Below are 26,618 nucleotides of genomic sequence, written 5' to 3'. Positions count from 1 at the left end.
CTAGGTTACTTGATAGCATGGCAAGGTCTCGCCCTGAATGCTGAGTGGCCAACCCAGGGCCTGGAACCTCACAAGTGACCAGTGATTGCTTTTTAAATGTTGCAAGATCTTGCCCCAGCCAAAGCCCCCTACCTCCAAGTTTCTGGTAACCAGATGAACCCCCCTGGCACGTATCAAGGGCTTATTTGCATGCCAGGCACTGCCTTAAGCATGTCACATACATAGTCTGACCTAATTCTATTATCCCTCCCTTCCAAAGTGGTACATACTATGATTCCATCTATTTTACAGATGAAGCAGCTATGGCTCAAACGGTCACACAACTTGCCCAAGGTCACACAACAGTGGTAAAAATTTAAATCACTGGAATTCAAATTCAGGCAGTCTGACTCCCCAGATGTCTGCTTGCATTACAGTGATGTCAGACTGCTCCAGGAGACCACCTTAAATATCACCTTGCGGTCACTCGGCCCCAACCACAAGTCTCTCCAGGCACCCGCCAGGGCAGTGGGAACCAAGGCATGTGGTATGAAGACATGAGACACCTGACGCGGTGGCTCATGCCTGTCATCTCTGCACTTTGGGAGGCTGAGGCGGGTGGATCACCTGAGGTCGGGAGTTCGAGACCAGCCTGGCCAACATGGTGAAACCCTGTCTGTACTAAAAAATACAAAAATTAGCTGGGCCTGGTGGCAGGCACCTGTAATCCCAGCTACTCGGAAGGCTGAGGCAGGGAGAATTGCTTGAACCCAGGAGATGGAGGTTGCAGTGAGCTGAAATCGCACCACTGCACTCTAGCCTCGGCAACAGAGTGAGACTGTCTCAAAAAAAAAAAAAAAAAAAAAAACAGAGCTGAGAACAACACTGTGCTGCAGAAAGCAGGGACCTGAGGTTCAGAGAGGTGCACCTACTAGCCCACAGCTGTGCGGCCAGATTGAGCCAAAATCAGTGTTTATCTTAAAGGGCCCTAAGACACCAAGTCCCAGCTTCCAACAGAAGAAAATATATGGGGCAGAGAGAAGGCGCCAAGGAGAGGCCTGGTTATTGCTCATCCCATTGAAACAGTCAAACACTCTCTAAACTAGCTAAATGGTTCCGAAGGAAATGGGAATCTATTTTGTCTCCTGTCGCCAGGCCTGCAAATCCTGATATATCTCAGGCCACGGTAGCGAAGCGGATGGCTCAGCACTTGGAGACATGCCCACACGAGGCAGGAAGTAGGGTGGATGATTCAACAGGTACCTCTCTATTCTGAGAACCGGTCCTGTGATGGGTGAGTGTATATGCAGCTGAAATAAAAAATGAGTTTGAATACCGACCACTGGAACGTACAGCAAGCCTCCCTTTCTTCCGGGGGACTTGCGGCATTCTTTGGGCCTTTAATCTTTCCAGGTTTTCTAGTTCTGAAATTTTGCTGAGACAGCAAGGTTCTTGGGAGGCTACAGTGGGCTGGTGACTCAAAAGCTTCCTTTCCTGCTGGCACACCCTCCAACAGGATGATAAAATGGCTGCCGCTCTACCTGGGACACCATGTTCCTTGCCCTCAGTCTTCCTCATCTGCCAAATGGGGGTAGTGATCTCTGCCTAACTGAGACAGAAAAGTTTGGTACAGGAGGAACAGCCCCACAATTTCTTATCTGAAATCCTCACGGCTCAATGTGCTTTATCAATTTATTTATTTTATTTTATTTATTTTGAGACATGGTTTTGCTCTGTCACCCAGGCTAGAGTGCAGTGGCTCAAGGTAACCCTGCCTCCCAGGTTCAAGCGATTCTCACGCCTCAGCCTCCCCCAGTAGCTGGGATTACAGGCACCCACCACCACGCATGGCTAATTTTTCTATTTTAGTAGAGATGGGGTTTCACCATGTTGACCAGGCTGATCTCGAGCTCCTGACCTCTGGTGATCCGCCCGCCTCAGGCTCCCAAAGTGCTGGGATTACAGGGCTGAAGCCACCACATCTGGCCTCAATGTGCTTTCTAATTTGGAATTCTTTGGATTCCTGAAAGGTTTTCAAGTGGATCTACTGCATATCGGGTGACATGCCAGTGAGCTCTGGAGCAATATTCCATAAACCCTTTCATTTTTCTGCAGCAAAATGTATAGATATTCACGCTAAGTGGGACTAAATAAAGACTATAAATAACCTCACATCCAATTCATATCAGGTTTGCCATCAGATGCTTGCCCCAATCTCATGAAAAAGCTTTAGCTTTTCAGAGCATTGGGGGTTTGGGAATTGTGCATGGAGAGTGCCAGCTTTGGTTTCAGCCACACCTGGGTTTCCATTCCAATTGCATCCCGACCAGCTGGCCCACCTGGGGCAAGAAATTCCTCCTCTCTGAGCCTCAGTGTTCTCATCTGTAAAATGGGATGATAATTCCTATGGTGCTTCTTAAAAGATAATCAAGGAAATGCAGGTTGCCACTCTGGAAGAAAGGCTGGCCACACTGACAGGTCCCAACGAGGTGAATCCACCACAGGATATCCGGGATATATCTGCATGCAAGGCAGGGGCAGACTCCCTTTGACCAAACTTACAAGGCTGACGCATAACGGAGGATCCACTTATTATTGGATAGCACAGTAAATACCCCACCAACAGAATGGAGCACTTCCTACAGCCCAACCAGCACAGGCTTCCCTACAGCACAAGTTCCGTGAGGATCCACGGTGTCACAGCACTGCTTGGTGGGAGGGAGTCAGAATAAACAACTGCATTAAGAAGCATTTATCGGCTGGGCGTGGTGGCTCACGCCTGTAATCCCAGATTTTTGGGAGGCCGAGGCGGGCAGACCACTTGAGCTCAGGAATTCGAGATCAGCCTGACCAACACGGTGCAACCCCATCTCTACTAAAAACACAAAAATTAGCCAGGCGTGGTGGTAGGCACCTGTCATCGGGAGGCTGAGGCACAAGAATCACTTGAACCCAGCAGGCAGAGGTTGCAATGAGATAAAATTGCACCACTGCACTCCAGCCTGGGCGACAGACTCCATCTCAAAAAAAAAAAAAAAAAGCGTTTATCACAGAGCAGCTTGAAGCCCCCTCTCTTTTGGGAGGACAGTCTTGCCCAGGAAATGGAGATGATGCTTGGGTCAGAGCAACCAAGAACCTGTGCCCTGGACAATGCCAGCCCTGGCTCTGTGACCATCTCCTTCCTATTTGTCCTCTACTGAGGGACTCTTCCATTCACTCTTCCTCCAAAGAGGGTGCAAGGTAACTGACCAGGTTCCCCTTGATAAACCAGGATCGTAGTCCAGGCCTGTCCCTCTGTGACAGACTCCCTCAGAAACTTTGCCTGGCATTGATGTACCCCACGCTCTTCAGTCATGTTTGCAGATAACCAAAAAAATGCAGATAACCAAAGTCTGCGGGCGCGGTGGCTCAAGCCTGTAATCCCAGCACTTTGGGAGGCCGAGACCGGCGGATCACGGGCCAGGACGATCACAAAACCATCTGGTTAACACGTGAAAGCCCCCGTCTCTGACTAAAAAAAAAAAAAAAAAAAGCAATTACAACCCCCGCCCGGGCCATAGGTGCGGCACTGTAGTCCACACACAGAACTGAATTCGGGTGGAGCGAGGCCCGCCATCGGCTAAACCCCAGGAGGCCGGCAGCTTGCCAGTGAGCTGAGATCTCGGGGGCGGCTACTCGCACTCCAGCTTTGCTGCGGTGTCGCGTGACAGCCCGGAGACTCCGTCTCCGTCTCAAATAAATAAATAAACAAAAATAAGATTTGCCGGGCATGGTGGCGGGCACCTGTAATCCCAGCTACTCGGGAGTCTGAAGCAGGAGAATCCCTTGAATCGGGTGACAGAGGTTACAGTGAGCCAAGATCTTGTCACTGCAGAGTGAGACTAAAAAAGAGATGGCTTTAGGAGCAGGCTCAGTCCCCTCACAGTCTTGAGAATGCTCTCCCCCAACAAACCTGCATCCTCTCGAAAACAGGGTACCTGTTACACAGACACAGCTCCCAGGCAAGCCCAGGGCTGCCCCTTTCACCAGAGGGCTCTCAGTAAGCCCGTCCCATGGGGAAATTCTGGAGCTGCTGCTGGTATTCAAGATGGGAAGGCTCTGAATTCCTTAGAGAGAGCAGGCAAGAGACAGAGGAGGAGCGACACAACCCTGCAACTCTCTTTTTATTATCGCTCTTAGTTTCTGTGGGACAGGAATTTGGGGTGGGCTTGGCTGGACGGTTCTGCCCTGGGGCCTCCCTGGCCTCTCGGAAAGGCCTTCCTCACCACCCCTGTAAGGGGTAAAAGCTTCTGAGTCCACAAAACTGCTTTCAAATCCTGGCTCCACCATTTACTCACTGGGCTAAGTACTCAACTGCTCTGAGCCTCTTTCTCCCCACCTGCATGAATGGCAGGGTCCATGGCAATTTCAAGGAACTTTTAGAAAAAAACACTGGCCAGATTATTTTATTCATTAACTCAGTCAATGAATACCTACTTAAGCACCTACTCTATGCCAGTGATAGGCTTTGACTGTATCCTCACCCAAATCTCATCTTGAATTCCCACGTGCTGTGGGATGGACCCGGTGGGAGGTAATTGGATCATGGGGCAGGTCTTTCCCACACTGTTCTTGTGATAGTGAATAAGTCTTACGAGATCTGACGGTTTTAAAAGCGGGAGTTCCCCTACACAAGCTCTCTCTCTTTGCCTACTACCATTCATGTAAAACGTGACTTGCTCCTCCTTGCCTTCTGCCATGATTGTGAGGCCTCCCCAGACATGTGGAACTGTGAGTCCATCAAACCTCTTTCTTTTGTAAATTTCCCAGTCTGGGGTATGTCTTTATTAGCAGCATGAAAACGGACTAATACAATCACCTATTTCAGAAATGATGGTCAGAAAAGACCTGCATAAGGAGTTAACTCTCGAGCAGAGGCATAGCTGATGAGACCAATTCAGGCACCAGAAAATCTGGGGGAAGAGTGTGCCATGCAGAAAGAACGTCAAGTGCAGAGGCCCTGCTGAGATGGAAAGAAGCCTGGTGTGGGCCAGGCATGGTGGGCTCACGCCTGTAATCCCAGCACTTTGGGAGGTCAAAGTGGATGGATCACTGGAGGTCAGGAGTTTGAGACCAGCCTGGCCAACATGGTGAATCTCCATCTCTACTAAAAATACAAAAATTAGCCAGGTGTGGTGGCACACACCTGTAGTTCCAGCTACTTGGGAGGCTGAGGCAGGAGAATCACTTGAACCCCAGAGGCAGAGGTTGCAGTGAGCCAAGATCACACCACTGCACTCCAGCCTGGGCGACAGAGCTAGACTCTGTCTCAAAAAAGAAAAGAAAATAGAAAAAGAAAGAAGCTTGGTGTATTTAAGGCACAAGAAGAATATGGTGGCTAGAGGTAGACAGGTGACCAGGCGAGGTGGCTCATACCTGTAACCCCAGCACATTGGGAGGCCAAGGCTAGAGGATGGCTTAAGCCCAGCAGTTCAAGACCAGCCGGGGCAACATGGTGAGACCCCATTTCTATAAAAAATTAAAAATTAGTCAGAAGTGGTGGCATGAGCCTCTAGTCCTACCTACTCAAAGAGGCTGAGGTGGGAGGATTGCTTGAGCCTGGAAGGTCAAGACTGCAGTGAGCCATGATCGCACCACTGCACTCCAGCCTGAGCAATAGAACAAGACCCTATCGCAAAAAAATAAAAATTAAAAAAATAACAAAGGGAAATAGGGACCACACCGGGCACAAAAAGATATTCATATTTCCCTCTAAGCATATAATAGGAAGCTACTAGAAGATTGTGGACAGATTCCTTTGACTACCATATAGAGAAGAAACCCTAGAGCAGCAGGAGTGTATCCAAGCATGATGTGAAATGGGGATAAAAAGTGAGAGCATTCTGCGGGACACGGTGGCTCACACCTGTAATCCCAGCACTTTGGGAGGCCGAGGTGGGTGGATCACGAGGTCAAGAGTTCGAGACCAGCCTGGCCAATATGGTGAAACCCCATCTCTACTAAAGATACAAAAAAATTAGGCGGGCGTGGTGGCACACGCCTATAATCCCAGCTACTCAGGAGAATGAGGCAGGAGAACTGCTTGAACCCAGGAGGTGGAGGTTGCAGTGAGCTGAGATCGTGCCACTGCACTCCAACCTGAGCAACACGGCGAGACTGTCTCAAAACAAAAAGAGAGAGAGAGGTTGAATAATCTGTCCAAGTTCACCCAAATGATAAGTGGAATTACTAGGTCCTTTCACATACATTTATTTTCACCCTCACAGCACCCTCTAATTATCATCTCCAATTTCCAAATAAGGAAACAGGGCCAGGAATGTGAAGGCCACACATAGCTAGAAAGTGGCACAGTTGGGTGGGCACGGTGCCTCACACCTGTAATCCCAGCACTTTGGGAGGCCAAGGCGGGCACATCACAAGGTCAAGACATTGAGACCATCCTGGCCAACATGGTGAAACCCTCTCTCTACTAAAAGTACAAAAATGAGCTAGGCATGGTAGTATGTGCCTGTATTCCCAGTTACTTGGGAGGCTGAGGCAGGAGAATCACTTGAACCCGGAAGGTGGAGGTCGCAGTGAGCTGAGATGGCACCATTGCACTCCAGCCTGGCAAAAGAGCAAGACCCTGTCTCCAAAAAAAAAAAAAAAAAAAAAAACTGGCAGAGCCTAGACATCAGATATGTCTAATAATTTCTAATAAAGGAGGCATGCTAGGAGGCTAAGAAAACCTACGTCAGGTAGAAAGGATCTGAGGTTTGAATAAAGTCATGCCCTCAGATTATCTTTCATTGTTTTAAAATTCTGAAGGAAAGACACCAGGAGGAACTCCATAGCCTGGGAGTTGCTGAGAGGACAGACTACTGCAGTAGTCATCTACTGCAGTAAAGCAGTTCGTGAGTCGTCACTTTGGAATCACAGTTAATGCGGAGCTCCTGGGCTCCAGCATAAACATATCCGTACAATTTATCCAAGTGAGACCCAGAATCTGAATTTTTTTTAATACCATCCTGGTCAGGTGTGGTGGCTCACACCCGTAAGTCCAGCACTTTGGGAGGCCGAGGCAGGAGGACTGCTTAAGCCCAGGAGTTCAAGACCAGCCTTGGCAATATGATGAGTCTTCGTGTGGACAAAAATTTTTTTTAAAATTAGCCAGGTGGCTGGGTGCAGTGGCTCACGCCTGTAATCCTAGCACTTTGGGAGGCTGAGGTGGGTAGATTACCTGAGGTCAGGAGTTCAAGACGAACCTGGTCAGCATGATGAAACCCCGTCTCTACTAAAAATACAAAAATTAGTCCGGCATGGTGGTACACGCCTGCAATCCCAGCTACTTGGGAGGCTGAGGCAAGAGAATCGCTTGAACCTGGAAGGCAGAGGTTGCAGTGAGCTGAGATCCCGCCACTGCACTCCAGCCTGGATGACAGAGACTCCATCTCAAAATAAATAAATAAATAACTATTAAAAAATAAAAAATTAGCCAGGCATGGTGATATGCACCTGTAGCCTCAGCTAATCCGTACTCTAAGGCGAGAGGATCACTTTAGACCAGGAGTTAAGGACTAGCCCAGGCAACATAGTGAGACCCTGTCTCTACAAAATTTTTTAAAATAATTAGCTGGCCGGGTACGGCGGCTCATGCCTGTAATCCTAGCCCTTTGGGAGTCCCAGTGGGTGGACTGCTTGAGCTCAGGAGTTTGAAACCGGCCTGAGCAACATTACAAAACCCCATCTCTACCAAAAATACAAAAATTTAGGCAGGCGTGGTGGTGTGTGCCTGTATAAACCCAGCTACTCGGGAGGCTGAGCTGGGAGGATCGCTTGTACCGGGAAGTCGACAGTGCAATGAGCCGTGATCCTGCCACCACATTCCAGCCTGGGCGACAGAGAGAGACCCTGTCTCAAACAATAAATAAAAACAGTGTTCCAGAAATCCCTGTCCTACAATTAAGTTTGAGAACCGTGTAAGTATGGTTTGAACTCTGGCGGTTAGACCCTAAATTAGCAGTCTGATCTAGGCAGGTCACTTGGCACCTCTGAGCCTCAGTTTCCACAACTATAAAGGCGGAGGGGTAACAATAAAGTCCGCCGAAGACCCCGACCAACCTTCCCGGCGGTGAGCTTCACACTAAGCGGGCTGATAGAGCAGGCGGGGAGTCGCGGGTGACTGTGGGATACATGGGGGTTAAGGCGTGCCGCGAAGCATTGTGGGACACAGAGGGGCGCCAGCCGCTCCCCGCCTCTAGCTTCGATTGCGCGGCCGCCACGTTTCAGTGACGAATGCCCTCTTTGGGTGATCCCGGATACCGCCTGACGTAGTACCAATCACATCTCTCGCGCCTCGACGCCTCAGAGGCTAATAAGGACGCCTGGCGAAACGCGGTAACGGATTTCCGGGTGGACCTTCGCTTTACGGCTCGTAAGTTCTTCCGCCCAACCCAGAGGAAGCGGGAGCGCAGTTTACGACAGCGCCGGTCGTGTTTACGGCGGCGTCCGCTGCGCGCGCATGTTTTCTTTTTTCCTGGTTTCTTGCAGTGCTCCTGCTAACGCGGTGCCCGGGTAGCACCATCTGTTGCCATCCCGGCCGGTCGAGGCCGTTACAGGTGAGAGGCATGTTTCATAGGTTCTTGCGGACCTCTGGAGCCGGCTCGGACTAGGTCCAGCCTTCGGGAGCCTCACGGAAGAGACCTCTCTTAGTCCCTTCCTGCTGTTGCCGTTCCTCCGCTGGGCGGGGCAGGAATCCACTTTCGGGGGCTCCACGTCCTGCACACTACTGGACGCGGGACAAGACCTTGTGGGTGAGGTCCCTGGCCCTAGGCCCTGCTCATTGCCTATGGGCTGGGTGAATTTGATTGCCAGTTAACCCATCTGGGTTAAGGCGGAGGGGTAACAACAAGGTCTTTCTGAAGTGGCCGAAGACTCCCTGACTTTTTGAGTGGGATCTTAGGGGTGCCAGGTTGAGCGGTGTTTGGCCCCTGTTCTTAGGAATTCCCAGTGCATAGGTTACTTTCCCTTTTTCGTGAAACTGGAGGCTAGGATAGGTACGCCACCCCCTGTTCAGCGATGGACGGCGTATGATCTGCAGTGGCCTGGCAGCCACAGAGCCCCTTCTCAGTGCCTTCTTGGAGCCTCCCTATCCTGCCCCTCTAACCAATACAGCTGTTACTTCGTTTTTACGGAGCAGCTCAGTTTCTCCTCCTGGTTACTCTCTGCTCTCCTTTAAAAAAAAAAAAAAAAACAACAACCATGTATTAAAGCCAAGGTATCTCACTCCTGGCTTTCCAGAGAGGTGATGCAGGTCAAGCCTCGGGCCTCTTCCCTTCTTGAGCTTCTGACAGAACCCGATTTTTAAAAGTGTGTCTTGAGACTCACTTTTGGTATTATTAGGTACGGTCTCAAACCCCCGATTTTTGCGGGCTGCTGCCCAGCTATAATATAATGGAAAGAAAGCTAGACTGACAGCAGGCACCCCTGGAAATCAAATCTGTTTTGAAATGATGACGTCAGCTGCTTGGCTAGGCTGGGCTTCACATTTTTGCCTCTAAAGTGGGAGTGAGGGGGTGTTAATGGTGTTAAAGTATCTGGCATAGTTCTTGACACGTAGGAGCTCAGCAATATTTATTTAATACGAATTGTTCTGAGACTACCACCCTTTTTCTTCTGTCCTCTTCCTATAGTTCCTATTAGGAAGATGAAACTTCTAGGTTTATTCTGTGTTGCTGTAACCCAAATGTCATCTCTGAAGGAAGCCTCAATCTCCCCAGCATGGGGCTTTGGGGAGAGTTTACTAAGTTCAGCATACCTGTTATTTTGATTGTTCTCCAGCCTCCAAGAAATACTGGATTTTTGTCTTTTTGAGATGGAGTCTTGCTATATTGCCCAGGCTGGAGTGCAATGGCACGATATTGGCTCACTGCAACCTCTCCCTCCCAGGTTCAAGCAACTCTCCTGCCTCAGCCTCCTGAGTAGCTGGGATTACAGGTATCCACCACCATGCCCAGCTAATTTTTGTATTTTTAGTAGAGACTGGGTTTCACCATGTTGACCAGGCTGGTCTCGAACTCCTGACTTCGTGATCCGCCCACCTCGGCCTCTCAAAGTGCTAAGATTACAGGCATGAGCCACTGCACCCAGCCTCCGAGAAATATTTGTGTAGTGAAGGCCTTCTAAGCATTTTCAGAAGGTTACAACGGAAGATAAATGCATAGGTTTTTTTATAGGAAGTGTCAGGCAACCATCTGCTGTAGAACCCTGGTTTTTTAATTCCCCTGAGAGAGCTATAGCGTTATGCGGAGTGCAGACACTGTAGTCAGACTGCTTTGGTTCACGTTTTTCATCAACTAGCATTTCAACTTTGGGCAGTTTCTTCATTTCTCTATGCTTTGGTTTTCTTATCTGGAAAGTGCGGATAACATTGGCTCCTACCTCACAGGATTGTTGGCAGGATTGAATGAATGAATGAGTGGTAACCACTAAGAACAGTGCCTGGCAGTATTCATGAACATCTGACATGGCCACTTTGGGCCTGAGGTCTATGGGGACCTCCTTGGCCTTCTGGCAGTTCTTTTGCCTGGCTTTATGTCCGCTTGCTCTGCACACAAGATTTGTGTTGATGGCAGAAAATTGGAACAATAAGCAAGGAAAATTGAATTTCAGGATATACTTAAAGATCGTTTTTTCTCAGCACTCTGTATGCATAAATGTACTTTTGCAAGTCTGAATACTTGTGTGGCATTTTACAAAGTGCTTAAAACAAGGATCTTGTTTATTTTGCAGATGAAAAAGACTAAGACGGCTGGACGTGGTGGCTCACGCCTGTAATCCCAGCACTTTGGGAGGCGGAGGTGGGCGGATCATTTGAGGTCAGGAGTTCAAGACTAACCTGGACAACATGGTGAAACCCCATCTCTACTAAAAGCACAAAAAATAGCCAGGCAGCGCTTGCCTGTAATCCCAGCTACTCAGGAGGCTGAGGCTGGAGAATCACTTGAACCCAGGAAGCGGAGGTTGCATGCCACTGCACTCCAGCGTAGGTGACAAAGTGAGACTCTGTCTCCAAAAACAAAGAAAAAGACTACTAAGTCTTAGGGAAGTTGAGTTTGTATGAATTGGTGAAGATACATCTCAGAACCAAAACAAGGTTACTATATTTGAAAAAACAGTACATTTTATCAAATCTGTGACACCACTGAATTTTTTCAAACACTTGCATTGTGTAACACAAAAAAAGAAAAACTACCAATCAATATGACACACTGTCAAGCACAAGGTACAGCCTCCTTTTAAAGATGTTACAGTGAAAGAGTTTCATGAAATTAATGACATAGGGTCGATCAGTTTTGTTTGCATTCTTCTCAGTTTTAAGTACATATTCACAGTATAATTAACAAACAGTAGTAGTCGCTCAACAGTTGAGGGTTCCAGTTTGCGTGTTGCTTTTTGAATTCTGTCATTTATGTCTTTGCTTCATATGGAGGGCTTTTTGTACTCTGAGGCCTTCGTTCATGCCGCTACTCACATGATTTATGTTTTTCAGATTTTGGTTTTGGAAGATGGCAAAGTTCATGACACCCGTGATCCAGGACAACCCCTCCGGCTGGGGTCCCTGTGCGGTTCCCGAGCAGTTTCGGGATATGCCTTACCAGCCGTTCAGCAAAGGAGATCGGCTAGGAAAGGTACTTGCCTGTCAGCAGGAGTCTGAATCTTTGCAGCTGTGGCTGCTACTCTCGAGTCCCTGTTTAGATTTTATTGTCTCAAAATCTTAACTCGTGAATTTTTTCTAGGGATGGCAGCTGAGAAAGGTTATCATCTCTGGGTGTAGTGATAGGAGAGCTGGGCACTTAGAGAGGTGTTGTGGATGAAATCTGAGACTCTCCCACGCTGTCCTCTCGCTTTCAGGGGTTTCCGGGTCTGCAGAAGCTTGCCTGGTTGACCTGTGCATTCTCTGTCTTGTCTTGTTGTGCATAGGTTGCAGACTGGACAGGAGCCACGTACCAAGATAAGAGGTACACAAGTAAGTGTTTCTGCGGCTGAATGCCCCAATCAGGGCCTTGGGAAGGTTGCTCTTTATTCTAATGACCTTCATCTGAAAGCTTTTTGGGAATGGGAAGGAACTGGCAACAATAATTCATAGCTTTTAGGGATGCAGTCTAGACTTTAACAGTAACCACATTTTGGTACTAGCCCCAAAACTTAGTCTGTTCATTAAAGAGGTCTAGCCTATTAAAATGGGGTTTGGGGCCCTTTTAAAAACCTGTTGAAAACATTAGCCGGGCATGGTAGCATGCGCCTGTAATCTCAGCTACTCGGGAGATTGAGGCAGGAGAATCACTTGAACCCAGAAGGCAGAGGTTGCAGTGAGCCAAGATCATGCCACTGCACTCCAGCCTGGTGACAGAGCCAGACCCTGTCTCAAAAAAAAAAAAAAAAAAAAATTAAAACCCCTGGTTTTAAGATCCTGGTACTATGAAAAGGCTTTTTCTCTGTGCCATTTCAGATAGTTGGAGGTGGCTGCCTGGAGAACTAAGTTAGGATAGCTGAGGCTGAGATTGGCAAGAAAGTATATCGTGATCTATTAGACATACCTGCCGTGGGTCCCTGATAATGGAGATGGTGGTTAGCAATAAATACCTCAGATTCTCACACAATAAAGCAGAGAGTGAAGTGGGTTAGCTTGAGTCCTTCAGAGTCTTGGCTTAGAAAGTTCTTTAGACCGGAGTTTTTCAAAATTGAGTGTGCATATGAATCACTGGGGATCTTGTTAAAATGCTGGTTCTGATTCAGTGGGTGTGGGGTGGGACTGTGAGTCTGTGTGGCTAACAAGCTTCCAGCCAATGCTACAGGTCTTAAGACCACCCTTGAAATAGCAAAAGGCTTTAGACTGATGCGTATCTGGTAAAGTCTGTGAGTGTAGTTACCGCTTGCCGCCACCTTCGCCTCCAGATAAGTACTCCTCTCAGTTTGGTGGTGGAAGTCAATATGCTTATTTCCACGAGGAGGATGAAAGTAGCTTCCAGCTGGTGGATACAGCGCGCACACAGAAGACGGCCTACCAGCGGAATCGGATGAGATTTGCCCAGGTAGGCCAAGAACCAGCAACCACCATCTAGGGGCTGTTACTGTTGGCTGTCACCTGCCTAAAAGTGCTACCTTGTGACTCCTCAATGACTCCTCATGAGAGAGGGAAGCATATTAGAGGTCTTCTCAGGTGAATCTCAGGTCACTGTTCCGTAACGAGAGGTACCAAGGTAGACTTGAACTAGGTTCAGGGATGCATTTGAATAGTTTATGTTTCTGTTTACCAGTAGGTAGGACATCAGACTTGTATGCTAAAAGCATTTGTGCTGGATAAGAAGGTACATCCGTGCCTGTTGCCACACGTAATTGGTGTGTGCAGACTTTATTAAGTAGACGGTCCAGTCAGGTTGCGTATTATTACTTAAAGAGGCAAACTCAGCAACTCTGGTAAGACCCAGTAAACATACTTCAATGAAAAATATGTCATGGGAATATAAGTCTAAGTGAAGTCCAAGTACTTACCCCTTAACACCCCCAAGCTATTGATGCCGTAGAGTGAAAGCACAGAGCAAGATGTGAAACTTGGGATTTGGCCTCCTAAACTTAACTCTAAAGACCTCCCGCTCGTTCTGCCTATTGTGAGCCAAATCTCTAAGATGCTGACACGGATATTTCTTGCTGATGCCTAGAGGAACCTCCGCAGAGACAAAGATCGTCGGAACATGTTGCAGTTCAACCTGCAGATCCTGCCTAAGAGTGCCAAACAGAAAGAGAGGTGAAATTTTCATCCTGTTGGAACAAGACACCCTTCCCAGACTGGCCGTAGTTGGAAACAGTAGGACAAAAGCAGGAGGGTGGTTGTCTTCCCCATCATTGCAAAAAAAAAAAAAGAGGAAAATACTTTCTACAACCGGTTAAGCCACCTTTTGGCTTGTCGTTCTCAGGGTGGTTCATGGCAGATAGCATGGGCAGCAAACTTAACTCCTTATGCTGGCCGTGTGCACTGAAGGGAAACCCAGGCAGGCAAGAAGAGGCTCTGGAGCTTACCTTGGCTCAGTTCTGCTCTGGGACAACCCCAGGAAGCCCCATGTATGCTGGTCCTGGGAGCCTCCTGGTGGTGTGTGGTCCAGCAGCCACTACACCCCAGATTGGAGCTATCAGTGAACAGTCACTATAGATGAAGTAAAATATGCCTGGTCAGTATTTGGAGGCAGTGTGCCTTTTCTAGCACCTCCAGTGTGCACCCTCTGGGTCTCTTCCTTTCTCTAAGCCCATTTTTCATAGTTCAAAGGAGTTAGTGATGATGGCAAGTTTTAGCTGAAGAGAATGGCAGCCTGTGCCTTTTGAGGAAGCCACTGATTTTAAGGTCTGCACTGAGATCATATTTCTGTCTTTCCAGAGAACGCATTCGACTGCAGAAAAAGTTCCAGAAGCAATTTGGGGTTAGGCAGAAATGGGATCAGAAATCACAGGTAATGCATTTATGCCAGAATTCTGCCTTGGAATTTGGTTCTGTTTCTTTGGTTGTCTTTATAATAGCTTAGATGAGATATACTTCACATACCGTACAATTTAGTCGTTTTTAACATATTTGCAGAGTTCTGTAACTGGTCAATTTCAGACCATTTTCATCACCCTCAAAAGAATCCCTTACCCTTTAGCAGTCACCCTGTCTTGATCTGTTTTCTGTTGCCAGAACAGAATACCTGAGAGTGGGTAAGTTATAAAGTGGTTTTTTTAGCTCATGGTTCTGGAGACTGGGAAGTCCTGTTTCAGAGGCCGCATCTGGTGAGGGCGTCATGCTGCTTGATAGCATGGCAGAAAAGGCAGAAGGGGGAGGAGGGTGCAACAGAGAAAAGGGCTAAACTCTTTGGGTAGTTAGCCCATTGCTGAGAGAAGGGCATGAGGCATTTATTCCTTTTAACGACCTAATCTCTTAAAGGCCCTACCTCCCGACACTGCCACAGTAGCAACCAGCTTGCCACATGAGTTCCAGGAGGCCAAACGCTAACACGCCCAATACCCCAGCCCTAGGCAGCTACAAATCTGTTTTCTGTCTCTGGATTTTTTGTTCTAGACATTTTACATACATGGAATCATACAATATATGGTCTTTTGTAACTGGTGGCTTTTATTTCGCATGTTTTCAAGAGTCATCCATGTGGCAGCATGTGCCGGTACAGTTGTCCTTCAGTATGTGAAAGTCTACACATTCTCAGGTCCCACAGTCGGCCTGTGGTACCCACATATATGAAAAGTTGGCCCTCCACATACTCGGGGTTTACATCCCAAGAATACTGTATTTTTTTTTTTTTTTTTTTTTTTTTTTTTTCTTTTCTTTCTTGAGATAGGGTCTCGCTCTGTCACCCAGGCTGGAGTGCAGTGGCATGATCTTAGCCAACTGCAATCTCTGTCTGCTGGGTTCAAGCAATCCTCCCACCTCAGCCTTCTGAGTAGCAGAGACTACAGGCATGCACCACCACGCCGGGCTAATTTTTGTATTTTTTGTAGAGATGGGGTTTTGCCTTGTTCCCCAGGCTGGTCTCAAACTCCTGAGCTCAAGCAGTTCGCCCACCTCAGCCTCCCAAAGTGCTGGGGTTACAGACGTGAGGCACTGCACACAGCTTGTATTTCCAGTCCATGTTTGTTTGGAGAAAATCTGCATATGAGTAGACCCATGTACTTCAAACCCATGTGGCTCCAGAGCAGCTGTGCTTCGTTTGCTGTTGGTTGTGAGTTTTGTTTTTAGACTGAATTTCACTCTTGTCACCCAAGCTGCAGTGCCAGTGGCATAATCTTGGCTCACTGCAACCTCAGCCTCCCAGGTAGCTAGGATTACAGGCGCGCGCCAACACGTCTGGCTTTTTTCTTTTTTTTTTTTGTATGTTTTGTAGAGGCAGGGTTTCACCATGTTGGCCCAGCTGGTCTCAAACTCCTGACCTCAGATAATCCGCCTGCTCCTGATCTCAGATAATCCACCCACCTCAGCCTCCCAAAGTGCTGGGATTACAGGCGTGAGGCACCACACCCAGCCCAAATGAGCTTCATTTCTTGTTTATTGCCAAATAAGAGTCCTTTGAATTGATACATCATGTTTTTTTGAGCCTTTCACACGCTGATGAACATTTGGGTGGTTTTTCGCTTTTTGAGTATTATTGATGCTGCTGTGAACGTTCACCTGCGTATGCTTGGGTGGGCATTCTGAGAACAGAACACGTGTAAGCAAAAGTGAAGCAACGTTTTGTTGGATATGATGCTGTATCAAGGATAGTTAATACCCCAAGAGAAATATAAAGGACCTGCTACATGTTTATCAGGTGACATCATTACCTGGGAGTGGAATCCCATTGGTTTCCGAACTTTTGATCCCTTTGGTCCTCTTCTAGACCATAAATTCCTGGGAGTCAGGGTTTCTATCTTATGAAACAGTCAGCACTCCATCACTCAATTTATTGAATAAAAGCTCTTTTTTTCTTCTCTCTTTTATTGAGACAGAGTCTTGCTCTGTCACCCAGGCTGGAGTGCAGTGGTGCTATCTCAGCTCACTGCAGCCTCCACCTCCCAGATTCAAGCTATTCTCCTGCCTCAGCCTCCCGAGTGGCTGCGATTACAGGCATGCATCACCACACCTGGCTAATTTGTGTATTTTTAGTAGAGATGGGGTTTCACCAGGTTGGACAGGCTGGTCTCGAACTCCTGACCTCAGGTGATCTGCCCACCTTGGCCTCCCAAAGTCCTGGGATCACAGGCATGAGCCACTGAGCCCCTCCATTTTGTGTGATTGTTGTTTGAGACAGGATCTCGTGTCACTCAGGCTGGAGCGCTCTTCGTATTTTTAGCCTTTTATTTATGTTTTGTATGTACTGTAACTTTTTTTTTCCTCTAATGTTTTTCAACTGCAGAAACCCCGAGACTCTTCAGTTGAAGTCCGTAGTGACTGGGAGGTGAAAGAGGAAATGGACTTTCCTCAGTTGATGAAGATGCGCTACTTGGAAGTATCAGAGCCACAGGACATGTACGCAGCATCTTATGCTACTTTCTACCCTGCTCTTATGTGTGTGGACCATCTGCTGATGGGTATTTTCTTAAGCCCTAGTATTTCCAAAAAGGCTTTGAAGCCACTTACTCAAAACACATTGTGTAAGGTTAACAGAGGTGTTTGAAAAAAATCAAGACCAGCCAGGCACAGTAGATCACCTGAGGTCAGGAGTTCAAGACCAGCCTGGCCAACATGGTGAAACCCAGTCTCTACTAAAAATACAAAAATTAGCCTGGCGTGGTGGCACACCCCTGTAATCCCAGATACTCAGGAGGCTGAGGCGCGAAAATCGCTTAAACCCTGGAGGTGGAGGTTGCAGTGAGCTGAGATCTTGACATTGAGCTCCAGCCTGGGCAACAAGAGCGAAACTCCATCTCAAAAAAAAAAAAAAAAAAAAAAAAAAAATCAAGACCAAGGGGAAAAGCAGAAGTTCACTGACTGCAAACTTCTTTTTAACTTCCTGGCATCCTGAGCAAAGAAGAAATTAGTTATACAACTCTTTTGGCAGAAAGAGAAAGAAAGAAAGAATGGAATTTGCTGATTATTAAACTGTCTATTTCTGTTTCCTGGCATCCTGAGCAAAACAGCGATGAGATTAAGTTACAAAACTCTTGGCAGGAAAAGAAACATAGCAATTCTTCAGGAGAATCTTTGCTTCTCCTGACATTTCAAATAGCTCCTTACCTCAAAGGACAAGCAGGTGGAACTTAGGTAGTGGGAAACCAGAGCACCAGACCAGACGTCAGCCTACTCAGGTGCCTCTGAAACTAGTCATCTCCTGTCTTAGCCTCAGTCGCCCTACCTTTAAAATGGGGGCGTTGGGCTGAATGAGTTGTGCTTGCTCTGTTCTATACCAGGACCTAAGTGGACAGGAACTCAGCAGGCACTGGGGATTCATCTCTCCTGTTCTGGCCAGAAATTGCTTTCCACCTCTTTTAGACTTTTGGATAAGACTTCTGGATCTATGGCTTAGAAAGAAAAACCTGGGGTTTATCCCCTTACCTGGTATGTCTCTGCCTGCTCTTCCTGCAGCGAGTGTTGCGGGGCCCTGGAATACTACGACAAAGCCTTTGACCGCATCACCACAAGGAGCGAGAAGCCGCTGCGGAGCATCAAGCGCATCTTCCACACTGTCACCACCACAGACGACCCTGTCATCCGCAAGGTGTGCACCTCCTTCTGCCCCTCTCCCACTAGGTAGGAATGCTGTCGGCTTCTACAGCTGAAGCTGCAGAAAGAACAGAAGACATGGGAATAATGTATGTATTATATGTAAAAGCACTTTGCCAGGTAGACCGGAAACGTGGATGTTAAACACAGCTGGACTTGAAGCCCAGTTCTGCCATGCTTCCTGGCTCAGTCTGTGGAGCCATAGTTCTCTCATCTGCAGCCAAGGGTAGATGTACATAGCATGTACCCCTGGGGCAAAGGTGAAAGCATCTGAAGCACTTGGCTGGAATCGAGCAGGTGCTCAGGGGACTGCAGTGCCACTGCCACCCGAAACTTGCTGGCTGACTGGCTGCAGTGTTTTTGGTCAATGAGGTGGGGCCTCATTCTTAACGATTTATGTGGTCAGCAAAGGAGTTCTTTCCCGTCCTTGTGAGTGGGCAGTGAGACCTGGGAGCATCTTTCCATCTTCTCTCTTTGATCCTCTTTTCAGCTGGCAAAAACTCAGGGGAATGTGTTTGCCACTGATGCCATCCTGGCCACGCTGATGAGCTGTACCCGCTCAGTGTATTCCTGGGATATTGTCGTCCAGAGAGTTGGATCCAAACTCTTCTTTGACAAGAGAGACAACTCTGACTTTGGTAAGAAGCATGCCTGGGGAACAACTCAAAGGCATTGAGTATTTTTGTTGGTACAGAACAAGTCTCTGGTGCTAGAGAATGGATAGAAAGTGGTCCATCTTCCCAAGGGCATTGACAGCAGCAGCATCTGAATCTCTCCCAGGCTCTTCAGAGATTAGAAGAGACTGTCACTGCAGTGCCTGCTTGAGGCCCCAGCTTTTGGAGTCCTCACTGCACCCTGATAGCAGGCTTCCAAATGTTGCTTTTTTTTTTTTTTTTTTTTTTTTTCTTTTCCCAAGATCTAGTCTCACTCTGTCACCCAGGCTGGAGTGCAGTGGCACAATCTTGGCTCACTGCAGCCTCCACCTCCCACATTCAAGTCATTCTCCTGCCTCAGCCTCCCAAATAACTGGAATTACAGACTTGTGCCACTATGCCTGGCTACTTGCTGTATTTTTAGTAGAGGCGGTTTCACCATGTTGGCCAGGCTGGTCTCAAACTCCTGGCCTCAAGTGATCCATCAGCCTTGGCCTCCCAAAGTGCTATGATTAGAGGCGTGAACCACCGTGCCTGGCCCAAATTTTACTTGTTTACCACTTTTTTGAGTTTTGCCATCTTGCATACCTTCTTCAGTGTTTGCTTACAGTACATACACTTACATATTTTATGCCATACGTATATGTATTTATACGTCATAAAAGAAAACCATGTCACTCAAAAATTAACAAAACAGGCCGGACATGGTGACTCACACCTGTAATCCTGGCACTTTGGGAGGCCGAGGCAGAGAATCACTTGAGGTCAGGAGTTCAAGACCATCCTGGTCAACATGGTGAAACCCCGTCTCTACTAAAAATACAAAAATTAGCCGGGCGTGGTGGTGTGTGCCTGTAATCCCAGCTACTCAGGAGGCTGAGGCAGGAGAATCGCTTGAACCCAGGAGGCAGAGGTTGCAGTGAGCCAAGATCACACCACTGCCCTCCAACCTGGGGGACAGAGCAAAACTCCATCTCAAAAAAAAAGAAAAAAAGTTTATATTCTGAGCTTGAAGCCTGCGGTCTTTCCCAAAAGCTTACAAAATAATTCTGTTGAGGAATCCAGAACGATTGAAAAGGGACAGCTTCCTTACTGTGTGATTGAACTGAATGTCAGGTACTATCTTAAGTTATCCTGGAGCAGCTGCCCCACTCCCCCACTTAGGTGTTCCACACCAGGGAGACCCACTTTAGGAGAGGGCGGTTCTTTGAAGGAAGGACCTGTGTTGTTTGCCTCTCCACATCTCCCCACAGCGCTGCGCACATTGTCAGTGACTCTTTGTTGCATGGTGAGTGACCATGCCACGCTTTTGCAGACCTCCTGACAGTGAGTGAGACTGCCAATGAGCCCCCTCAAGATGAAGGTAATTCCTTCAATTCACCCCGCAACCTGGCCATGGAGGCAACCTACATCAACCACAATTTCTCCCAGCAGTGCTTAAGAATGGTGAGGAAACAAGTCTCTGGGCGTTGATTCATTCTTATTTAACCAGCTGCTATTTGTGGAGCATCTGCTTTTTGCTAGGCTCTTGGGTTGTGGGATTGAGCAGGACAGACCCAGTCCCCACCTTTAGCAGGGGAGTTACATGCCTGGGCTTGGGGGGTCAGGCTGTCTGACTTTGAACAAAGTTCCTGTCCTTACAGAATTTCTTGATAGTGGAGGAGAAAACACCGTGAACCATAAATAATAAATTGATTTATATCAAATGGTGATGTGTGCCATGGCAAAAAAATGAAGTAGAGATGGGCATGGTTACTAACTCGTTTTCATTCATCAGGTGCTAACAGTTGGGAGGGGTCAAGTAGGCATAAAACAGGCAGGGAGCTCAGAGCCCCATCAAGGGCCCCAGGAACCTGGCCAGAGCTGCAACTAAGCAGAGGTGCTGGTTCTGACTGATTGGCCTCGGCCTTGTCAACAAAGTTAGCTCTGTCTTGTGACACCTTTGTTTTTGCAGGGGAAGGAAAGATACAACTTCCCCAACCCAAACCCGTTTGTAGAGGACGACATGGATAAGAATGAAATCGCCTCTGTTGCGTACCGGTAGGTCACCTCTCTGGTGGGTATTGTGACCAGATTGGAGCATGGGCCCCACTCTGTCGAATCCCCAGTGACCACGTGAGTTTCTCCTTCGCTGCAGTTACCGCAGGTGGAAGCTTGGAGACGATATTGACCTTATTGTCCGTTGTGAGCATGATGGCGTCATGACTGGAGCCAACGGGGAAGTGTCCTTCATCAACATCAAGACCCTGAATGAGTGGGATTCCAGGGTGAGCCGCCATCTCCATCACCCTCCTGGTGACACCATGTCTCTGTTCCCTACAGTGTCTGTTTACGCAGGCTAGGTTGTGTAAACTGTTTCTTATCCCTTTTCATTACTTAGAGAGCTACCTGGATTTTTTTTGTCTTGTGAGTTTTTTCCTCTGCTTAGTTCCTTGCCGAGAAAGAGCATGACTGTGTGTGTAGAACTATGTTAAGTGTTGAGAACTTTTCTGTTTATTATTTACACAGGAACCATTTAACTCCCTCCTTCCAGTACTTTCTTCATCTCTGTTCCATTGTGGCCTCCTGTTGGCTTCTGCTCTCTGAGCATCTGATTTTTTCCTCTCCTTATTATCTGGGTTGGCAGTTTCCTGTAAGTCTGGCCTCTCTTCTTTTTGACCTCTTCTTTCATTGACTGAGCCACTGCCTTCAGTCTTTTCATACCTTTTTTCCAATGCCTCATTTCCTGAACTCATGGATTCTACGATCTGGCTTGGAATTAACGCTTCAGAGGCACCTGGAAAGAAACATGCTTCCTTCACTTTTCCTCCTCTTTCCATTTCCACCCCACCCCCGCCCACATCACCTGTTGGAGGAGCACACTGGGAGGTTTGCTGTGACCTCCCTCTGGGGCCAGTGGCCTGTTCTTGGACTTTTCCCGGTGAGCTCCCCAAAGCATTCGGGGTCATTGCGCCTGTGTTGCTTTGCCCTCTGTGTTACCGCGTTACTCTAGTCTCACCCGTTTCCCTGTTCCCTTCGCATGTTGTCTTTGCTGGCTCCCCTCCTTTTTGACCCGTGGAGTCACCTAGACAGCTCTCTTCGCCACACGTACTTCTTTATTACACAACTTTGTGTTAGTTATCTTTTGCTCCGTAACAAATTAACAGAAACTTAGTGACTTAACAATACCGATTTATATATTTTATTTTTATTTTTTATTTTTCATTTTTTGAGACAGTTTCGCTCTTGTTGCCCAGGCTGGAGTGCAATGGGACTATCTCGGCTTACCGCAACCTCCGCCTCCAGGGTTCAAGCGATTCTCCTGCTTCAGCATCCCGAGTAGCTGGGATTACAGGCATGCGCCACCACGCCCAGCTAATTTTGTATTTTTAGTAGAGACAGGGTTTCTCCATGTTGGTCAGACTGGTCTTGAACTCCTGGCCTCAGGCGATCCGCCTGTCTCGGCCTCCCAAAGTGCTGGGATTACAGGCATGAGCCATGGCACCCAGCCTAACAATACTGATTTATTAGCTCACATTTTTTTTTTTTTTTTTTTTTTTTTTTTTTTTTTTTTTTTTTTTTTTGAGACAGAGTCTCGCTCTGTCGCCCGGGCTGGAGTGCAGTGGCCGGATCTCAGCTCACTGCAAGCTCCGCCTCACGGGTTCGCACCATTCTCCTGCCTCAGCCTCCCGAGTAACTGGGACTACAGGCGCCCGCCACCTCGCCCGGCTAGTTTTTTGTATTTTTTTAGTAGAGACGGGGTTTCACAGTGTTAGCGAGGATGGTCTCGATCTCCTGACCTCGTGATCCGCCCGTCTCGGCCTCCCAAAGTGCTGGGATTACAGGCTTGAGCCACCGCGCCCGGCCTAGCTCACATTTTTGTAGGTTAGAAGTCCAGTGCTGTGTGCTTGGTCCTTGTATTAGTCCATTCTCGCACTGCTGTAAAGAAATGCCTGAGAGTGGGTAATTTATAAAGAAGGGAGGTTTAATGGGCTCCCAGTTCTGCAGGCTCTACAGGAAGCATGACTGAGGAGGCCTCAGGAAACTTGCAATGCTGGCAGAAAGCAAAGGAGAAGCAGGCACATCTGACATGGTCAGAGTAGGAGAAAGAGAGGGGGAAGTTGATACACACTTTTAAACAACCAGATCTCTTGAGAAATCTGTATCACAAGAATAGTGCCAAAGGGAAAAATCCGCCCCCATGATGCAGTCACCTCCCACCACGCTCCTCCTCCAGCATTGGGGTTTACCATTTGACATGCTATTTGGGTGGGGACACAGATCCAAACAAGGCAGAAATCACAGTGTCAATAGAAACAGGACTGAGTTCTCATCTGGAGGTTCTGAAAGAAAAGCCATTTCCAAACCCATTTTCATTGTAGGTAGAGTTCATTTCCCTGCAGTTAGATGACAGAGGCCCCCATCCCCCTGCCAGCTGTCAGCTGGGAGCCTCTCTCAGCTCCTAGAGGCCACCTGCATTCCTTGTCACGTGGCCCCCTCCATCTCCAAGCTAGCAACAGCACAGCAGATCCTTCTCGTGCTTCAAATCTCTGACTTCCTCTGTCTCTGATCTCTACACCTAGATTTGAGAGACTCATACGATTGGGTGAGGCCCAGCCAGGTAGTATATATTAAGGTTAACTGATTGGGGGCCTAACATCTGCAAAATCCCTTTTGACATACAAGGTAGCATAATCATGGGGGTGATATTTGATCCTAGCCATAGGTTCTGCCTGCAGTCAAGGGGAGGAGACTCTGCAAGGGCAAGGGTCACTGGGGATCATCTTAGAATTCTGCCCACCCCAGGCCTCAACCATGAACTCTTTGAAAATGATTTCTCAAATCTACTCTGATTTATTATACTTCCCATTGTTTTTCTGCTAAAACACCTTCCCCTTCCATGTGCCCCCAGTCCTGTCATTGCCTCTGGGCCAGCTGTCCCTCAGCATTGTCTTTCTCCCACCTAAGCTCTGAGCCTCTAACATCTCCAACTCCTTTTTTACATTGCTGTTAGCAAAATAGAAGGCTTTGCTGTCTTCTGACTCAGTCCTGGATTTCACTGATATCAAGCCAATACACAGCTTCATCAGCAGTGCAGATTGGGAGAAGGACTCTAACGTGCCCCAGCAAGCTGCACACAGTAGTGCGCACCTGGAATCCCAGCTGCTCAGGAGGCTGAGATGGGAGGATCGCATGGGTTCAGGAGTTCAAATCCTGAACTCACCAGCTTGGGCAACATAGTGAGACCCCCATCTCAAAAAAAGCATACTCACAGCAGTGCTGCAGGATATTTTAAATTTTTTAGGGAAACACCAGAGACATCTTGTCAGAATACTACTACATGGTTTGAACCTAACTAAATAAAAGGAATTATTGGCCAGGCACTGTGGCTCACGCCTCTAATCCTAGCACTCTGGGAGGCCGAGGCGGACGGATCACCTGAGGTCAGGAGTTCAAGAGCAGCCTGGCCAACATGGTGAAACCCCGTCTCTACCAAAAATACAAAAATTAGCTGGACTTGGTGGCGGGCGCCTGTAATCCCAGCTACTAGGGAGGCTGAGGTAGGAGAATCGCTTGAACCCGGGAGGCGGAGGTTGCGGTGATCTGAGATTGCGCCACTGCACTCCAGCCTGGGCGACAAGAGCAAAACTTCTCAAAAAAAAAAAAAAAAAAATTAAAAGGAATTCTTGAGTATTTCTTTTGCCCTGTGGTTGCCATGAACCAAGAAAGTTTGGGAACCTCTTGTCATGTGACCTTTGACCAGTCATTTCACTCTGGGTCCAACTTCCCATGTCTATAAATGATATGGGTAGAAAAGAGGATCTCTTTGGGGTCCTTTTCTGCTGTTCGTGCATTTATGTAAAATGTCAGACTCAGCTTTGCACCCACTGCAGGCTTCTACCCCCATCTAAGGCCAGCTCCGCCTGTCTTTCCTATCCCACCGTGCCTCTCAGATCAAGAGCTCCTGTCTGTACCTGCACTTGTGCCAATATTCTCCACTTAGCTCACTGTTACACATCTCTGTGAAGCCCTTCCTTACCATGCAACACACAGTAGACACTTGCCTCTGCTGTTTAAAGTGTGTGTGTGGTTGTGTGTGTGTGTGTGTGTGTCCATCATTCCCTGTCTAGGTGAGCTTTTAGAAGAGAGGAACTGTAAGTCGTTGAGTGCCTGCTGTGTGGCAGGCTGTGCAAGGGAAGGGACCATGTCTTTGTCTCTTAAATGATAAGATTTAGTGCGCACCTACCCACTTTCTAAGCAAGCAGACTGGGGAGTTCCTTCTCTGCCAGAGGAGCTCCCAGCACCTTGGGTATTTAGAGCTTGCTTCTGCTTCTCTAACGGGGCTCTCCTGCAGCACTGTAACGGCGTTGACTGGCGTCAGAAGCTGGACTCTCAGCGAGGGGCCGTCATTGCCACGGAGCTGAAGAACAACAGCTACAAGTTGGCCCGGTGGACCTGCTGTGCTTTGCTGGCTGGATCTGAATACCTCAAGCTTGGGTGAGAGTCCTGTGCAGGAGCTGGCAGCTGATCTTGTGAAAGGAAGGGTCTGGGTAGGGAGGTTGGCCCTCTCCTCCCCGTGTACTGGACAATTGACTGGCAGAGATAAATCCAGGGATGGGGTAGAGATGGAGGGATCAGTTAGGAGACAGATGCCAAACAGCAGGCATGCTGAATGGAGTCCTGAACTAGGGCAATGATGTCAGTGAAATCCATAACTGAACACTCAGAAGACGGAGTTTTCCCTTTCCCTTGAAAATAGCAGTGGACCAGGTATCACCATTTAATTGACATTTGATGCCAAGTGTTGCTGTCTCTGTGCCGCCTGCTCTGACCACTGATATCCCTTCCTCTGTTAGTTACGTGTCTCGGTACCACGTGAAAGACTCCTCACGCCACGTCATCCTGGGCACCCAGCAGTTCAAGCCTAATGAGTTTGCCAGCCAGATCAACCTGAGTGTGGAGAATGCCTGGGGCATTCTACGCTGCGTCATCGACATCTGCATGAAGCTGGAGGAGGGGAAATACCTCATCCTCAAGGACCCCAACAAGCAGGTCATCCGTGTCTACAGCCTCCCTGATGGCACCTTCAGCTCTGATGAAGACGAGGAGGAAGAGGAGGAGGAAGAAGAGGAAGAAGAAGGTGTGTAGCAACCCACTTTCTGAGGTCTAGAGTGATCTGTGGGCTAGCACAGAGCAAGTTCTATAGCCATTGTGATCTTTAACCTTGACAAAACTTCGAGAATTCCGGGGCTTAAGTATGAAGCAGCATTCACTTTGCCTCCAAGAGCTTCTTCCAGAGCCTTTAGATCACATCAAGTGGTTGGGGAGGATAGCGGTGTTTTAGAGAAGTGGCTGGACTGTGGCAGAGGTAGAGAAAGATGAGGGAAGTCCCAGATGGAAGCCCATGGCCTAGAGGGAAAAGATTCACTCTGGGTTAAATAGCTTGAAAGTTGTCTCTCCAGCTCCACCAGCTGGTGACTGAAGGAAATACCTGCCCGGCCCTGTGAGGATCTAAAAGACTTCACTTCTCAGTGGAAGTGTTGAAAACTCACACGCAGTCCAGCAGAGGTTCAGAAAGGAAAGTGAACACCATATCACACAACCTGGCTTATTTCTCTTACATTTTTTGTGTCTTTCAGAGGAAGAAACTTAAACCAGTGATGTGGAGCTGGGAGTTTATCCTTCCACCAAGACTACAAGGGCCTTTGAGGCTTTGTAGAATGTGTATCTAACTTGCTCTCTGACGTTTAGCAGATGAAATAAAATATAAGTCTGTTTAGTCTCTC

At 47.9% G+C, this 26,618-nt stretch overlaps 1 protein-coding gene across 4 annotated transcripts; it reads left to right on the top strand.

Moving 5' to 3' along the window:
* Nucleotides 1–8,222: 8,222 nt before the first annotated feature.
* Nucleotides 8,223–26,618, top strand: EIF3D (eukaryotic translation initiation factor 3 subunit D). Of its 4 annotated transcripts, XM_017856804.1 has the most exons (16): nt 8,454–8,576; nt 10,750–10,835; nt 11,510–11,648; nt 11,941–11,986; nt 12,916–13,052; nt 13,680–13,765; nt 14,390–14,462; nt 16,893–17,005; nt 18,062–18,194; nt 18,690–18,837; nt 20,168–20,298; nt 20,807–20,892; nt 20,990–21,119; nt 25,187–25,329; nt 25,689–25,972; nt 26,472–26,618. In XM_017856804.1, the coding sequence occupies exons 3-16, from the start codon at nt 11,526–11,528 to the stop codon at nt 26,483–26,485; spliced, it is 1,647 nt and encodes a 548-aa protein (XP_017712293.1). In that variant the 5' UTR covers nt 8,454–8,576; nt 10,750–10,835; nt 11,510–11,525; the 3' UTR covers nt 26,486–26,618. The 4 variants fall into 4 exon arrangements, with proteins under 4 accessions (XP_017712292.1, XP_017712293.1, XP_017712295.1 ...); XM_017856803.1 differs by lacking the exon at nt 10,750–10,835 and having other exon boundaries at nt 8,223–8,576; XM_017856806.1 differs by lacking the exon at nt 8,454–8,576 and having other exon boundaries at nt 10,797–10,817.

The sequence above is a fragment of the Rhinopithecus bieti genome, unplaced genomic scaffold (genome assembly GCF_001698545.2).
Source record: "Rhinopithecus bieti isolate Rb0 unplaced genomic scaffold, ASM169854v2 scaffold_42532, whole genome shotgun sequence".
NCBI classification, from domain to species: Eukaryota; Metazoa; Chordata; class Mammalia; order Primates; family Cercopithecidae; genus Rhinopithecus; species Rhinopithecus bieti.
Note: the sequence above shows the minus strand (reverse complement) of the source record. Positions and strands in the feature narration are given on the sequence as shown.

Coding starts and splice junctions, on each gene's coding strand:
- EIF3D (XM_017856803.1), top strand. CDS start 11,526: ATGGCAAAGTTCATGACACCCGTGATCCAGGACAACCCCTCCGGCTGG. Junction 14,463..16,892: donor AATGGGATCAGAAATCACAG/GTAATGCATTTA, acceptor TTTCAACTGCAG/AAACCCCGAGACTCTTCAGT. Junction 17,006..18,061: donor GTATCAGAGCCACAGGACAT/GTACGCAGCATC, acceptor CTCTTCCTGCAG/CGAGTGTTGCGGGGCCCTGG.